Below are 18,877 nucleotides of genomic sequence, written 5' to 3' on the forward strand. Positions count from 1 at the left end.
TTAGGTGATGTCACCTGGATTTGCGCCTGCTCTGAACACAGCCGGCTGACTCACATACTGCAGGTAATACTGCACATGTCCCATCTCATGGTGGACTGTTCTGAACATCCCAGAATCGATTGTCGTGCACATTTTGATCCTACAAATAAACTAAATTGAATTACCTGGGTTAGCTCCGTCACGAAATACGACCGGTTGATGTTTGTATTGAAGAAAGTACTGAATGTGACCCATTTCGTGGTGTGTTGTTTGGAAATATTCATAATCTACTGTTGTGCACTGCTTGATCCTTGAAATTAAGCAAGATATTAAAAGATACCAGATAATTTTGAATATGGCGTGCAGCATTTTAACCGCCTCATGTCTTGGATACAGTTTGAAGATTATTTGTTTAGGGAAGAAGTAGATGTTCTAGAAAATGACCGAACAAATACTTTGACGTGATTTAGGGAAAATGATCCAACACACAAAAATCTAATTTTAACTTTCTGTCAAATATTAAAGTGGATGTATTCTTTCCGCGAAATTACGTCTAATTAGAATGAAGAAATTCGTCAAAAATTATGCAAACGGTTGAAGCGGTCAAATATTAGACCCATCATATAAATAACTTTATCTAAAGAATAAAACATCCTTGGCTTTGCTATTAATACAGCAAATCAAAACAACCACCACCGTTATGATAAGCAAAACAAAATATGCATGCATGATTCAATGTTGTCAAATTTGCAATACCTGAAATCTTCACCGTCATAAAAGTCCCAAGCAGAAGCATGGCAAACGATATTCCTATCAGTAGGCTTCTCTATTATAGAATTCTTCCAGAATTTCTCAGGCATTGGGGTAAGTTTCAAAGACCTGAAGAAACTGTCTGACATTTGGAACATTTTGAGTGCTGTATAGTTCTGATCCTTCATTGCTTGTGTGATGTCTATTTCTTTCTTGTCTGGGTATGGGCGTGTGAATGATTCTATGTTGCTCCAGGTTTGAGCCCACATATTACCTGAAAATATTTATTGTTCTGTCTATAAATTAGTGGTCCGGATTAGAAAATAATATAGCTCCTCTATAAATCGAAGTATTTTCTGGTCTGCAAAATAATTTTGGTTTTGTTTGTTTCGAAGTAAAATATAATTTTACTATCCATGTAAAATATAATTATCCCGATGTTTAGTTAATTCACTTGCATAATGGGTGGAAATCAAAAATGTGTAACTTTCAGAATGGAAACATCTCTCAATTTCACAAAAGTTGCCAATGAGAAATGACTTCCGAAAACGTAAACTTTGATTTCTGTGGTATTTTGTAGAAGTTTCCGAGCATATAAACTGCAACTTGGACATGTTACAAATGATCTTACCCAACAAATGTGCAGGAATAGGTCCCCTAGCGGACACCACCTCAGGCCCATACTTGTCCCTCAACTGCTTTCTGACGTACGCGTGCAGCTGCTGGTAGAGGGGCTTCACGTCGTTCCACAGCTTCTCCAGCTGGACTTCGAAGTCGTTCACTTCGTAGTCGGACTGCCACCATTCCGCTACGTCAGTGTAACCTGAAACACGTCGGTGAAATCGTGAGATATCTAAGAACAATATTTTTAAGATAAGTGTTTCACAAGCTTTGTAGTACTTAGTAAATCGTTTTTTCTTAACTACAAATAAGTTTTTGGCAAAAAAAATATTTTTGGTACAAGCTTTTATCGCTGACCGTACTTTTTTTCCACAGGCAACTAATAATCATCATCATCTTCCTCGCGTTGTCCCGGCATTTTGCCACGGCTCCATGGGAGCCTGGGGTCCGCTTGGCAACTAATCCCAAGAATTGGCGTAGGCACTAGTTTTTACGAAAGCGACTGCCATCTGACCGTCCAACCCAGAGGGGAAACTAGGCCTTGTCGGGATTAGTCCGGTTTCCTCACGATGTTTTCCTTCACCGAAAAGCGACTGGTAAATATCAAATGATATTTCGTACATATAAGTTCCGAAAAACTCATCGGTACGAGCCGGGGTTTGAACCCGCGACCTCCGGATTGCAAGTCGCACGCTCTTACCGCTAGGCCACCAGCGCTTCTCTTTACAGCTAACAGCTAACTGTACTTAATAATTATTGGGCTATAAATCAAACTTTGACAACATTATAACGTAATTTGACAGGCAACTAATAATCATCGAGACAATTCTAAAAACCCCAAATACAATTAGGTTGCTTTGTTTTATCACAGAGTTCCTATGACCACCTCCTACCTTCATCATCAGAACAGCTCGATGGTACCATAATATTGCATTGTCACCCGACTTACATGCGTATGCAAATTTTCAGCTTCATCGGAAACCGGGAAGATGGTTAAATTAGTTACCTAGATTCAATTACATAGTTAGTTGATTCCATCATGAAGTTCCAGTTCATATCTTCCGGCTCCATCATCAGATCAGCTCGACAGTACCATATTATTGTATTGTCATCAGAACTACATACAGCTGCCAATTTTCATGACGCTACGATACTTGGAAGATGGTTAAATTAGTTACCTTAGATTCAATTACATAGTTAGTTACATACAGGTCGACCTAATAAAAGCTTGTTAAAAATAAAAATAAACGTAAGTTTATGTTATTAGTAGCAAGGGTCCTTACTTTTCGGAACAAATTCCTATTTTTTTTTTATAAACATTATTGTCCACTCACCAGAGTATATCTAATAATTAAAACGATGGTATGACGGAGCGTGAGTCAATGTACTCTTTGGCAATTTTTTTGGAAAATGACCATGATGATAGTGATTTTTTTTTCTTTCTTTTATATAATAAAAAAGCTTTAGGAAAAGTGGAGTGCTAAAAGAAACGTATCAAATCTCCAATGCAATTTAAGGTTAAAGAAAAAAACAACAGAAGTTGATAGAATCAAGTCATACTATGATCACGAACTTTAGATATTAGAAAACGGCTACAGAGAAAAATAAATATAAACTAACTATTGTTTGACAGCATCGTATTGATATCAATACGGGCATATCTGTCTAAAATAAGGAACCTCAGCACGAGAAGTAGAGTGCCTTTCCACTGACGCGATGGATGAGAGACGACGTGCGGGAATTTACTAACAGCATCTCCGCTCCGCTGGATGACAACCAGGTTGATTCCTGCATGTATCCTCTCATCTTCGCTCATCTCCACCTCAATGGAAAGGCAGCCGGTATGAATACCCACCATTGAGTTTAGCAGCATCATTGCTCAGTCTCACGTATTGAGTGAAGTTATCCTTTGCGCGGGCGCCGGCCGCCTTGTGCCACTCCACCCAGGTGTGTTCCAATTCTGACACGTTCTGGCTCTTTGCGAAGATTTCTGTTATGTCTGGAAAATGAAAGGTGAATTGATTAGCTAACATGTCGTTTATACTCAATAGAACTCATGGATATAAGTATCGGCATCAGGTAAATTTGAGATTATCCTTTTACGTACCGATAGCAAGTTCAACTGTCAACTGCATCAAGATAATAATAATTTCAGCCGATATACGTCTCACTGCTGGGCCTCCTCTCTAGCGTGGGGCCCAAGCCTTTTTCAATGTGTACCTTATTATTATAAATTATATATTATGAGTTGACCAAACAAAATGACTATTCATTTCTGTAACTTACCAGGTTCCAACGACAAATCACACTTAGTCGCATCCTTGTACGCGCAAATCTTCGACGTCGCATAGTTTGACTCCATATCAGAAACGGACTTCATCAGCATCTTGTATTTATCGTCAGGCAACGCTGCAACTCCTAGCTGACTGTATTTCTTGAACATTCTCCTCAATGTCACATCTTGGAAGTCTTGCCATTTGTACATCTTCGTTTCTTCCCATGCTAACTTCTCTAGCTTTGAGATCTCTAGTTGGGTTTGTATCTGAAATGTAAAAGATTCGTTGTTATTGTTTGCTGTAAATTTTAAAACTCGGTCTTTTCTTCTTCCTGCCCTTATCCCACGTTATGTGGGGTCGGCACAACATGTTTTTCTCTTCCATTCTACTCTATCTTTCGTCACCTCAGCACTCACTCCTTTCTTTCTCATATCCTCTTTCACACAACCCATCCAACGTTTTTTGGGTCTACCATACGCTCTCCGTCCATCAACTCCATCCATCCATCCATCCGTCCATCAAATTTTAAAACTCATTCATAAGGGTGTATGGATCTAGGAGGATATAACCAAATAGAGCCGCCACGTCTGTAATTTGCTGTACAAAAAAGTCTGCCAACTTTTGCAGGGGAGAGGAACGTCAAATGTATAGGTAACGTCAAAATAGCTATATCAGATAAACGTCAGTCCATACATTGTGTATGACCATTGGCTGACTATTTTCGACAGAGGGGAATGCCTGTTAATGGCTACTGGGTTTGGTTATATCCTCCTAGGTATGGATAGTATAACAGGTATCATAAGTACCTGACGACCACCTGTGTCACCCAACGTTGGCGAGATCCAAAAATGTAACATACAAGCACAAAAAGGACAAACTGGGAAATATAATTCTTAGGTAGTTAAAAGTTAAAAGTCCGAAACACCACGCTGCGCTCTAAGACTCAAATAATAGACGTAGCTCGGAAAGCGACCAAGTTGAAATGGGACTGGGCTGGTCATGTCTGCCGAATACCGGATGACTTGTGGGCCAAGTTAACCACGGAGTGGGAGCCCCACGAGTCTAACCGGGGATCCGGCAGACCTCGTCGGCGATGGCGGGATAACTTGGACTCCTTCTTGACAGGCTGGCCGGATATAGCATTAAACAGAGACGAGTGGAAAAAGAGGGGGGGAGGCCTTTGCCCAGCAGTGGGACACAGTGGGCTCTGAATAAAATAAATAAATAAAAGGTAGTTAAAAGTATGAAGAGTAGCGTTACGATATGAATACAAAAACTTCTAGGCGTGGCTTAATCGAAGGTGTCTAATGCTACATTTTCAGTAATATTAGAAGTATACGCCCATTCAGCTTCGATCGCGCGATTCCTTGTCTCTCCAGAAGCTCTGCCTGGTTGACGAATATACACCCTTCTTTCAAGTTTTGATGCCTCAAGGCCCGGGTCTCTTGAACACAGCAAGAGACTCCTAAAGTACTACCAAGAAAGCAACACTAACCTTCTGTTCTTCATTTTCCTTAGTAATATTAGACGTGTAAGCCCACTCAGCTATGGTGGCTCTATTCCTCCTCCCCCCAGAAGCCTTGTCCAACTGTAAGATATATTCTCTTCCTTCATGCTCTGAAGCTTCCAGGTCCGGGTCTCTCCCTTGTGTGGCCACCACAAACACAGCCACTATTGCCGCGATCAGCACAGCTCCGCCGCCGATTTTCAACATCGTCTGAAAATAAGGTTTAAGTTTAGTTAACGTAAACAAATGAATTTTAAACATGGGGGCCACTTTTGGGGGGTAAATGAGAAAATTAAAAAATAAAGTTTTTCAAACTATATCGTGTTATTGTATATCAAATGAAAGCGCTCATTGTGAGAATCTCGAATATATTTTTTTTATAATTTTAGGATAAACAATTTAGAAGTTATTCAAGAAAATAGGCAAAAAATTACCATTCCCCCCCCTTTATCTCGGAAACTACTGGGGCTAAAATTTTGAAAAAAATACACAAAATAGATCTTTACCTACAGATTACAGAAAAACCTATTAGAAATTGCAGTCAAGCGTGAGTCGGACTTAATTACTTAGTCTTTGATCCGATCCCTACGGGTTTTTTAATGACACTCACGTTTCACATAAAAAACACATTGTTTAAATTGTGTAATGTACGGAACCCTTGGAACGCGAGTCCGACTCGCACTTGGCCGGTTTTCTGTATTTCACCACTAATGCTATTGCTATTATTTCGATTTGTCTTAGTTTTATGTTACGAATGCTTTCAATGCAGTGCTTGCATCACATGTTTAACTTGAGTGACAGAAATACAAGCAACATTTTGTTTGATTACTTGTTTCATAATATAAACAAATTATAACCAACTAACCAATTGTATGAACCTTACGAATTTATGTCCATTACGTGAAACGATTTCAGGACTTTTGCCTCATTTTATTGTAAAAAATACACTTACAAAGTAGTATTACACTTAAAATGTGTGTATAATGCTAAAACTTGTTACATCTGTCAATTTGACAAAACGATGTTTTCTTTTAAATTGTATACTATACTATATTCATGTTGTTTACCAAAAAATATTTTAAACACCTCCTTTATAAGATAAAACAAACTTTTTACTACGAAGCATATTAGACATAAATAATCATTATATAAAAAAACTAAAATAATGTCTTATGGTTTTTGACAGTTATAGAAGTCATCATTTATTGAGAAAAAGAAAAGATTGTGGGACTTCCGGTTCGAGCGCCATCTTGATAGTTAGCATCGTGATTAATTACTTTGTTTTTTGCTCATTAATATTGTTTAAAGTGTAATATCGATAGCTTATTATACAGTAAACTAATGTGGTAGTGTGCAGTGAATGGAGAATTAATTTTGAAGCGCGTTTAACCACCATCTTGGAGTCAACGGCCGGTAGTCCACGTGCTTCTTGTAAAGTCTAGCTATCGATTTACAAGAGCTAACAAATCACCGTACACTGTCTTGTACAACCGTACAATTTTTGTCGTTTGTAAACCTCTCAATACCTTGATACTGGCGAAATAGTCCCACTGGGCTGAAGCCATAATTTTAAAAGGAAGAAGAAGAAGAAGAAAAGATTGTGAAATATCCTCGAAAAATATTTTCAAATTAATTTTTATGGTTCCAGAGTGGTTCATTTTGGTTTAGGTATTTGGGTTTTCTAATTTGAGAAGGTAGTGATTACATTCTCTTTGAGTTTTAAGTATTCGTGTGGTTAAAAAGTGATTAGTTGGTTCGTTCGTGTTATCAAAGTTATCATACATGTGCTATTTTGTGTATAACCCGCAGATAATCAAAAGACCTAATTTGAAAGAAAACGTATAATCTGCAGACTGAAGTATTTGTAAGGTAAGTACTAGCACTACCTTTTAGACAATTTTCTCGGTTTCTTACGTACATACATCCGAAAACGCATTATTTTTTCCGATACCAGCACAAGATACTTAATTTATCATGTCCTACATGATAAAGTTATAAAAAGTTGGTGTTGTTGGAACAATAATATAATATAATAAATAAATATTATAGGACATTCTTACACAGATTGACTAAGTCCCACGGTAAGCCCAAGGAGGCTTGTGTTATGGGCACTCAGACAACGATATATATAATATATAAATACTTAAATACATAGAAAACACCCATGACTCAGGAGCATTTATCTGTGCACACAAATAAATGCCCTTACCGGGATTCGAACCCAGGACCATCGGCTTCACAGGCAGGGTCACTACCCACTAGGCCAGACCGGTCGTCAAGGAATAAAAATATCAAACTGAAATTTTGTAAGTCCCAAGAACGGTCTGCCTTTCCTATACTCCAAACCCGATATCTTGGTACAGTCGTGATATATCGGAGCGGCCGAGGTGTTCACAATATCTGATCACGCACTAACGCCTTGACAATAGAGGCGTGTTCAGATATTTGTGAGCACTTTGGCCGCTCCGATATGACGAATGCGAAAGACGCAGACTACAAATGAAAAAAGCTTAATAGCGGCCGCTGACGGCCGGTTTTAACAAATTGTAAGGTCTGGAAAATCATCATCATCATTTACAGCCTCTTATCGCCCACTGCTCAGCATAGGCCTCTTTTTGAGTACACCACATCGGTCCTTAGCTAATCTCATCCAGAAGTGACCCGCAATCTTCCGAATGTCGTCCACCCAACGAGCCAACGGACGCCAGGCACTCCTGTCGTCTGAAAGCGGCCACCATTCCGTTAACATTTTGGCCTACCTGCCATTACTCTGCCTGGCAACAGGGACCTAGCTCCATTTTAATTTGGTTATGACCTACCTATTCCACGTTTATATATTAATAACGCTTTAATTTGTCTCATGGGAATCCTAAACTAATCTCGCCCACGGATGAGACTAATTGTCTTTTCCTTTAAAGCGTCCTTCACGTCGCGGTTGGACACACATGGCTGCGTAACATGCGACGCCATAAGCATTCATGCAAAAAGATCATAACTAACTATAGTTTTCCTAGTGAGATACGCCCTTTTGGAAGTTTACTTAGCGGTTTGGAATAAGATTTGACAAATGGTTAATGTATTGTGATGTTCTCAAGTTCTTAAGTTCAAGGATGTGCCGGGTTTTTTGTATTATTTTAATAAATGAACTTCAATTATTATCTTTGTCATATGATATGTTTTCTTTTTGCGTGAGTTAAACTTGTCGGTTCAGCGATTTACATGTATATCGGTCCTCTGCCTTCTTGACAGCCTGATACGACACGACGTTGAGTTTTGCCTTTACTTGAGCCATGTTTAAGTGTAAAAATATGGGTGTAGACAATTTACTCAAAAATATCTCCTATAGTTCAAGTTTGAGAACAAATCAAATTATTTTATTAAATATTTTGATTTGTGTTTTTTAAAGTAGTCACACTACTATATATAAATTAAAAACTGTAATAGATGTCATATATTAAAGAAAAAGTGACGAAGCCCTCCAGTGGTGAAGGCCGGATTCGAACCGGCGTCTTTAGCTATCGCGGCTAACGCCATGAACCCCTAGGCCACCCCGCCACGGCGGTGCCCGTCCGAATTTCTCGACTATATGCCATCTTAGTAAGACTAGGCGTCTTTGACCAGCTCTAAGGGCAAGCAGTGCGCGCTTGCACCTCCTAAATGAACTCCTTACGGATTTACGTTGTAGCGAGAGAGACTGGTATCTCCTATCGTTCTTAATTCGCTGACATAAGAGCTGTGGGACATATTTTTGAGTATGATTTGTGCACCCATGCATATTTTTTACACTTGACTGTACACTCTCCTTTGTCTTCCTCTCTTTTCTTCTTCTTATTTGCTTCAACTTTCCCTTCTGTGCCAAGGTTTGCCAGCGCCACGGTTTGCCGCGGCATTATGCTGAATGGGATCCTTTTTAGCGTCCAAATGTTTTTTGTCTGCATGCCTTTCTTTTTTATGTACTATGTTGTGGCGTCAAATAAATGTATTTTCTTTCTTTCTTTCTTTCTTTTCTATGATATTTTTGATAAATTCATCGTGTCGTAACAGGTGTTTAAGTGTCTTTCCTCTTTTATGTTCTTATCAACTATTCTCAATTATATATTTTTTGACAGTACCTATTTTCAAATTTCCGATTCAGTTACGAGCTTACTCGTAAGTAAAACAGGTCAAACACTAAGGAATGCTAAACTGGTTTGTACTCAGGATACAAGAACCGTTATTAGCGGTTATAATTACAGAAATCGTCGCTTTATTTACTCAACCTCATATCTGCAACAATCATTTGATGGAAATGTCGCTTTTCTTTCATTCGGAATACGGGTGTTTTTGTCATCAAATGAGTGTTGCAGATACGAGGTTGAGTAAGTATAGCGGCGATATGTGTCCGTTAAGCTAATGGAAGCCGGTATCGGCATATTATTGACTATTAGTTATGAGTTATGAACAGAGCCCAGAATTTTCGTGGCAAAACAAAAGACTGTCGCAAGCTTGCTATAGAGTGAGAAACATTTTTTTATCGATATCGATAGTTGGTTATAAAAACCTTACGTAAATTTACTTATTTTATTTTATTTTATTTTATTGGTGGACTATTTTTTTCTTCCATTACCCAAGTATCGATATCGATGAAAAAATGTTTCTAACTCTAGCAAGGCTCTGGTTATGAATACCTACGAAGCCTTAAGTGGGACTAGACTAGACCGTTATGAAATTTGGCACTTGGTACCTTGTCCCAGTCATAATATGAGATCCCTACATAGAGCCTTTCTTATTGATTGTCAGTGTGACAAGGTACAAAGTGGGACAGAAATGAAGTTCCTTGAGCGTACCTGTTCTGTGCCAACATCGTTGCAACATTATCGTACCCAAAGGCGGGTTCAAATGTCATCGGTAATCAAATGTTGCTGTGTTGCTTGGATATTACGATCCTACGGTACCAAGAGTTTTAAAACGCAAGTTTGTAAAAGCAAAAACCGGCCAAGTGAGACTCGTACTCGCGCACGAAGGATTCCGTACCATTATGCAAAAAACAGCAAAAAAAATCACGTTTGTTGTATGGGAGTGGGAGCCCAGAGCAAGTGTATTTATAGTATTTCGCTGTCTCAGCCAATTGCTATAATATTTACACACCCAATTGCAAATTCGTATTCAAAAATACGATTGATAAATGAAATATGTACCTAATGAATATCAGAATTTTTAATTTTAAACTTATTATTATAATGACATTTTCAAGAACACATAGTTCATGATCAGCAACGCAGGCTTCGTCAAGTGCTTACAACAATAAATCAGCTACAGGCTTCGTCAATCTTAAACACTAAATTAAACTAGGCCAAGTCCCCACTTCGGACCGCAGCCGGTTCAAAAGTCCCCATGACACTGGCAGTGTACCTAATTATTTATCATCCATACAAAACTACGATGTTGGCCTGACACAGCCAGTCAGATTGTGGAGCTGATCGTGTTTCACGCCTGATATAGGTAATCTCCGGACATCTGGCATTGTTATCTACCAAATTGCCATTACTGCCATTCCATCGCGGGCTAATTGTTTAATCATTGATAAATGGCCAGATATTTATGCTTTTCAGGGTTCCGTACCCAAAGGGTTAAAACGGGACCCTATTACTAAGACTCAGCTGTCTGTCCGTCTGTCACCAGACTGTATCTCATGAACCGTAATAGCTAGACATCAGTAGCCGCTCGGCTATAACAATAAATACTAAAAACAGAATAAAATAAATATTTAAGTGGGGCTCCCCTACAATAAACATGTTTTTTTTGCCGTTTTTTGCGTAACGGTACGGAACGCTTCGTGCGCGAGTCTGACTCGCACTTGGCCGGTTTTTTCTTAATAATATGACAGTTAATTAACATTTTATGAATTAATACACTCCGCATAATTAATTTATCACCGTTACACAAACCAACATCATTACACGAATAATATTACCAACATCCTTAAGAATTTTAATGATCTTGATCAAAACAAACTTATTACACCGGTGGTTAATTCTGGCACTAATGCTTTCACATAGTAATTTCTGGTATAACGGAGATGGTGGCGCCACTGTTGCGCGAATAAATAAGTTGGGTAGGGCTTTGCGATCATAATCAAAACAAATTTATAAATACCAGCAGCCCATAATGGAACTAATAGTTTCACATACAAATTTTTCATGTTACGTAGACGGTGGCGCCATTGTAACACGAATAGGTGTATTCTATCAGAATTCATAATATAACCTGTCTGCGAGGTGCTTTTCTCACGGATTACTTAGTGTACACTGGCATGATTTTAAAGATTAGCGTTATCGATACCAGTAGATAAATAAAGTACAAAAATTGAATCGTACCAAGCTTAATCTGCACAAATTTCTTCTATGACGGCTCTTGTGACACTTCTAAGTGTCAAGTCAAAGTCAGCGCAGTTTTTTTTTTAATTTTTAAATTTATTTATTTCAACAAATATACTTATGTCTACTCCGACTATAAGTATCTTCTTATTCACATAAATTATGTTTTTTAAAGTAGGTAACTACAACTTAAAAGAACAGATAAACCTGGCTTTTCTTAGGATGCAAAATATAAAAAAGGAGGGCAGATACTTATACAAAATTATATTATAAACAACACAAGCAATTAGCCTCATGCATGAAGTTATATTTGAACGAAATATTTTTTATTCGGATGTTTTTTACCTTTATATCATGTTACAAATGCATTTCCGTAAGTATCAGTTAATTGCTTAAAATGATATATAAAAAGTACAAAAATTTGCCCGCGAAAAGCTAGTGAGCGAAACGCGCGACACGTCACGTGATGTCACGCGCTCGACAGATTAGTTCACATAAGTGTCATTAGTAGCACACGACAGTTGGACCGTCCAACGTGTGACGTCATCACGCTCTGTCGAATTCGCGCCACAAATTATGAGCGTTTCAACCGCTCAAAAATTTTCAACGTTTTAAATATTTTTTAATAAAATAATGTGGTTTAAAAAGTATTTTTATTTTTCCGGTGTTCAAACGATATAAATTATGATTACCAAAATTAAAAAAAAACATGCAGGGAGCTAATTGTGAGACAAAATAATCCAAATACTAAATCATATAGTATTTTCATCCACAGACATATACCCTCATCATCATCATCATCATCATCATGTCAGCCGATAGACGTCCACTGCTGGACATAGGCCTCCCCCAAGGCTCGCTACTCCGACCGATCCTGTGCCGCTCGCATCCACCGAATTCCCGCGACCTTCACCAGGTCGTCGCTCCACCTCGTTGGAGGCCTACCGGCAGTTCGTCTTCCCTCTCCCTACAGAGCATCGTCGCAGCAACCCAGTTCGTCAGCAACGCAGGCATCGCCGAGCACCTGAAGTGGCGCAGCCTGGACGAGGTCATCGAGCGTCTAGCGCGGGTCATGTATGACCGCGCGGACAACTGCAGCCACGACCATCTACGAGGGATCGCGCTACACCACACACGACCACCGGACCTACACGGGGCTCGACATCTCCCCCGAGTCCTCCTACACAATGAAGAAGACGAAGAAGACACAAACTCGGTGCCGGTCGCCTTCACTGCGGCCCCAAAACAAGGCCCCGCTCAAACGGAATCCCCAGGCTAGGGGTCGTGGGGTTGGATAACGGAGTGGATGATACCGGTAAACGATATGCTCAAAGATGAGATCACCAAAGTGAACTATACATTAATACCTCCAGGTTGCCATTAGGGTGACGTTCGTACAGTGAGAATCGTGAAAGAAAGTCTGGGCAAGCTGATCGACTCCCTCGGGGAGCAGTCAACATCGGCCCAGGGCCTCTCTAAAGCCATCAACACCGCTGAGAAGCTCCGAACCGCTTCAACTCGTGTCCTGTACCTGTTGGAAGTCGCCAGTGCTAAGGAGTTCAACGAGAAGATGAGGTGTCAGGAGACCCTCTTGCTACGGAGCATTGTCGCAGCGACCCGGTTCGTCAGCAACGCAGCCATTGCCGAGCACCTGAAGTGGCGCAGCCTGGACGAGTTCATCGAGCATCTCCTGCGGGTCATTTATTTTATTTATTTTATTTTATTTTATTGAAAACACATTTACATGACATTACAGTATAAAACTAATGCGCCATGAAAGTTAATTACATTTAAATTACAACTAGTACTATGGTATATTTACAACACTAAATTACTACAGTTGAGCACCTATCATCCATCCTCTCACAAAACCTCAGACATTCACTGCACACAGCCGTCCATCGCCACGCAAACATATCGCAGTCAGTAGCTGATGTCAGGAGCGCATTCAAAAGTGAGAGCACGAAGAAGTGGCGAGTTCTTACGCGACACAGTGCGAGCCGCCGGCACTGCCAACAAGTCGCGTCGGCGGGGCCTGAGAGCCATCCTGGGAACGTCAGGCACAAAAAGTCGTACCAGGCGGCACACCAGCTCTGGGCAGTCTGACTCGCCACGCAGGACCCGTAAAGCCGTAGTCAATAAAGAAAAGTTTCGCCTGACCTCTAACGAGTTGTAACCGAGGGTCCCTAACAAGAATTTGGTTGGGTACAGAAACGGGTAATACCCGTACATTTTCTTGTACAAGGATTTATGACTGCGCGGACAACTGCAGCCACGACCACGAGGGATCGCACTAAACCACACACGACCAACGGACCTACACGGGGCTCGGCATCTCCCCCGAGCCCTCCTACACAATGAAGAAGACACAAACTCACACTCGCATGACGCCAACACATAGGCACGACGCACACGCCAGCCTAAGCTGCCGGTCGCCTTCACTGCGGCCCCGAAACCTGGCCCCGCTCTAACGTCGACTAAGATTTTCCATACTGCGGGCGTCTGTGATTTTGATCGAATTTGTATATTAAAGTGTTAAACTAATAAAAATTGAGAGGATGATACCGGTAAACGATATGCTCAAAGATGAGATCACCAAAGTTAACTATACATTAATACTTCCAGGTTGCCATCAGGGTGATGTTCGTACAGTGAGAATCGTTCAAAAAAGTCTGGGCAAGCTGATCGACTCCCTCTGGGAGTAGTCAACATCGGCCCAGGGCGTAGGGCCTCAAAGATCAGATCACCAAAGTGATCTATATCTATGAAACTCCACATTGATACCTCCAGGTTGCCATCAAGGTGATGTTCGCACAGTGAAAATCGTGCAAGAAAGTCTGCGCAAGCTGATCGACTCCCTCGGGGAGCAGTCAACATCGGCCCAGGGCCTCTCCAAACCCATCACCACCGCTGAGAAGCTCCGAACCGCGTCAACTCGTGTCCTGTACCTGTTGGAAGACGCCAGTAGTGCTAAGGAGTTTAACAAGAAGAAGATGAGGTATCAAGAGACTCTCTCGCTACGGAGCATCGTCGCTCGTCGTCGTTCGTCAGCAACGCAACCATCTCAAACTGGCCCCGCTCAAACGGTATCCCCCGGCTAGGGGTCGTAGGGTTGGATAACGGCCGGTAGTGATAAAGCTTGCAAGCACCTGACACACAGCCGTCCCCAAAACGATCATGAATGACCACCCCACAAGGTTGGGTCCAACCCGAAACAGGCTCCAAAGCAGGGATGCGGAAGGACCCCCTCATACCCACCCAAAAGGGCTTCGTGAGAAACCCACCCCCTATAAATACGGAAAATACGTATTTTTTTAAACTAAACCGTGAATGTCTTCTCGTGCTTATATGCTCCTTGAGTCGACGAAGATTTTCCATACTGCGGGCGTCTGTGATTTTTTTGTAATTTAATTAAATATTAAAATCACTCTTTAAATCGAATTTGTATATTTTTTTATGTTTTGTTAAACTAATTATTTAACTATTATTTGTATATGTTTTGTTAAACTAATAAATATTGAGTAGATGATACCGGTAAACGGATATGCTCAAAGATGTGAACACCAAAGTTAACAATATGTTAATACCATCAGGGTGAAGTTCGTACAGTGAGAATAATTCAAAAAAGTCTGGGCAAGCTGATCGACTCCCTCTGGGAGCAGTCAACATCGGCCCAGGGCGTAGGGCCTCAAAGATCAGATCACCAAAGTGATCTATATCTATGAAACTCCACATTGATACCGCCAGGTTGCCATCAGGGTGATGTTCGCACAGTGAAAATCGTGCAAGAAAGTCTGCGCAAGCTGATCGACTCCCTCGGGGAGCAGTCAACATCGGCCCAGGGCCTCTCCAAACCCATCACCACCGCTGAGAAGCTCCGAACCGCGTCAACTCGTGTCCTGTACCTGTTGGAAGACGCCAGTAGTGCTAAGGAGTTTAACAAGAAAAAGATGAGGTATCAAGAGACTCTCTCGCTACGGAGCATCGTCGCAGCAACCCGGTTCGTCAGCAACGCAACCATCTCAAACTGGCCCCGCTCAAACGGTATCCCCAGGCTAGGGGTCGTAGGGTTGGATAACGGCCGGTAGTGATAAAGCTTGCAAGCACCTGACACACAGCCGTCCCCAAAACGATCATGAATGACCACCCCACAAGGTTGGGTCCAACCCGAAACAGGCTCCAAAGCAGGGATGCGGAAGGACCCCCTCATACCCACCCAAAAGGGCTTCGTGAGAAACCCACCCCCTATAAATACGGAAAATACGATTTTTTTTTAAACTAAACCGTGAATGTCTTCTCGTGATTACCTATATATTCTCCTTGAGTCGACGAAGATTTTCCATACTGCGGGCGTCTGTGTTTTTTTTGTAATTTAATTAAATATTAAAATCGCTCTTTAAATCGAATTTGTATATTAAAGTGTTAAACTAATAAATATTGAGTAGATGATACCGGTAAACGGATATGCTCAAAGATGTGAACACCAAAGTTAACAATATGTTAATACCTCCAGGTTGCCATCAGGGTGATGTTCGTACAGTGAGAATCATTCAAAAAAGTCTGGGCAAGCTGATCGACTCCCTCTGGGAGCAGTCAACATCGGCCCAGGGCGTAGGGCCTCAAAGATCAGATCACCAAAGTGATCTATATCTATGAAACTACACATTGATACCTCCAGGTTGCCATCAGGGTGATGTTCGCACAGTGAAAATCGTGCAAGAAAGTCTGCGCAAGCTGATCGACTCCCTCGGGGAGCAGTCAACATCGGCCCAGGGCCTCTCCAAACCCATCACCACCGCTGAGAAGCTCCGAACCGCGTCAACTCGTGAATATGTGTCCAAAATGCGAAAGTTTTAAATGTTATAAACTGTAAATGTCTTCTCGTGATTATATTCTCTTTGAGTCGATGAAGACTTTCCATAATGCGGGCGTCTGTGATTTTTTTGTAATTTATTTAAATATTAAAATCACTATTTCAATCTAATTTGTATATTAAAGTGTTAAACTATTAAAAATGGAATGGATGATACTGGTAAAAGATATGCTCAAAGATGAGATCACCAAAGTGAACCGTACATTAATACCTCCAGGTTGCCATCAGGGTGATGTTTGTACTGTGAGAATCGTGCAAGAAAGTCTCCGCAAGCTGATCGACATCCTCCGGGCGCAGTTGTCCGAAATTGCAAAACGTGTCCGGTCCAGAAATTCAAAACGTGTCCGGTCCAGAATTGCAAAACTTCCACATTGAACAATCTCGGAAATTTATAATTTTTTGAGGATCGAAACTGTCAAGTTTCCAACCTTTCCTTAATATCTATGAAATATTCCTGAACTTTCCAAGATGTTTTCCAACTCCTTAAACTTTTCGCAACTTGAACACACCTACAAAGTACAAGACGCTTGCGGAACGACTTGACAACGTAATAAATCGCACTCGCAAAACATTCGCATCGAGAGTGAATACGAATTTCAATGTAAACTGTACAATTAATTTGCGCATGCGAATTAGAATATTCTTGACATCCCTATTCGCGCGAATTCGCGATGAGTCAACGAACGTGGACATGCGTTTTTGCAGTCACCGTAACCACATAACTTACTAGGTCATTGCGATATTTATAGGTATGGTGACTAACACATACATAATGTATGACATGTGCGGATTGCCCAGTTCTTAACCCCCAGTGTAAATTTCATTCGATCGAGTAACGTGCGTTCGCGTTTGCTTTACGTCTATTATTGCTGTATGGTATTTTGAACAGCGCGCCAAGCGGGACGTTTTGGAAACTCAAAATCCCATACAAAATGACACTAACGCAAACGCATGTACGTCACGTATCGAAATAAATTTACACTAGGGGTACTGTTTAAGTACGTACACAGTCAACCGATTTGATTCCTCCTAGGTCTTCATAGAACCATGCCATAACAAATCAACTTGTTTATCTTCTACAACTGCGCTTATAGTGTATGTCATGTATCTATTAGTTAAAGCGACAAGGTTCTATAGTGGCCTAGGAATCAAATTGGTTGACTGTACATACAAATATTACTGTCATATTACATTTAAAAGGGTTTTTTCTGCTATAGTTTTAAAATAAAAATAAAAAACAAATATCCCGTCGAAGTGCGTGAAAATGTTCAAGTTAGTATAACATAGAACAGATTGACATTGACAAATAGAAATACGCATTTAACTGATTTGCAAGACGCATGTGATCCCATAAGTGTTCCGTTTGTCAAAACAAAGTTTTGCACGGAACACTAAAAAATCTAGTCAAGAGCAATAATAGGGACGGCGGCCAACCCCATTAAAATACAGTTCCTCAGTAAACACGTGCTGTGGGTTCAATTCATAGACTATGAACCGTTCCGTGACAAGAGTAATAAACAGTTGAAAAGTAGCACAAACCAACCAATTACAAGCAAATTAGCTTACAATCTCGTTAATCGCGGCAGGTGCCTGCAGGTGACTGGATAGTAGAGGACGCTGGTTCGATTCCAGCCTGGGGCACTGGAGACCTTGGTCACTTTTTAGGGTTACGTACCCAAAGGGTAAAAACGGGACCCTATTACTAAGACTCCGCTCATTATTATTCACAACGACGGGACTTAATCGCGTAAAATAAGTTTTAAATTTACCTCCGACGTTTCAAGGACGGCGTTGTCCCCGTGGTCTCGGAGAAGACTGGCTAAAGTTGACATCAACATCTTCTAGGCGCGCGAGTTTTTCGAACTACCCGCACTTGGTCTTGTTTATTAACCTGAACGTTTTGCGCACTAGGGATGTCACCGGGTCGACACACAACACCTAAGCAAGGACTGACTTGGAAAATTCCCGGAAAAAGGGGGAAAGGTCGCCCACGTACCACCTGGAGTGGACACTGACATATAATCCATATCGTATCTAGACGTAATATTTGAAGTAGGTATCTTAAAGTTCGAATCGGGCCGATAGTTATATTTACAAACAATAAACGTTTTATTTACTACGTGATCTCAAGTGGCACATTATAAAAACTTTCAGTATTGCCCAAGTACTCGTATTACCTCAACATGTCAAATACACAATGAAACAAAACTCATTTTTTTGAAAAAGTATTATAATACAGAAACTGTTAAAGATAGGTAGAAAACAAGAAGGCTATACGATAGCCAACTAAATTGTTTATCTTCATACGAAATATCACAATCTTAACTTTAAAAACACCAGAGATAGGAAGGTTTGAACTTTTAGTGTTTCAATGTTCCACAACTTACCCTATCTTAAAGTTCGAATTGGGCCGATAGTTATATTTACAAACAATAAACGTTTTATTTACTACGTGATCTCAAGTGGCACATTATATTAACTTTCAGTATTGCCTAAGTACTCGTATTACTTCAAC

At 40.6% G+C, this 18,877-nt stretch overlaps 1 protein-coding gene across 1 annotated transcript in view; it reads right to left on the reverse strand.

The window, feature by feature from the left end:
• Positions 1 to 18,877, reverse strand: part of LOC134743375 (uncharacterized) — a 548,210-nt gene that overhangs the window by 479,509 nt on the left and 49,824 nt on the right. Inside the window, 6 exon segments of the mRNA XM_063676766.1 lie at positions 165 to 289; positions 736 to 1,003; positions 1,361 to 1,552; positions 3,206 to 3,349; positions 3,637 to 3,892; positions 5,122 to 5,343. Of these exon segments, the coding sequence (XP_063532836.1) occupies positions 165 to 289; positions 736 to 1,003; positions 1,361 to 1,552; positions 3,206 to 3,349; positions 3,637 to 3,892; positions 5,122 to 5,343 (1,207 nt within the window).

This window comes from Cydia strobilella, chromosome 8 (genome assembly GCF_947568885.1).
Source record: "Cydia strobilella chromosome 8, ilCydStro3.1, whole genome shotgun sequence".
In the NCBI taxonomy this organism is placed as follows: Eukaryota; Metazoa; Arthropoda; class Insecta; order Lepidoptera; family Tortricidae; genus Cydia; species Cydia strobilella.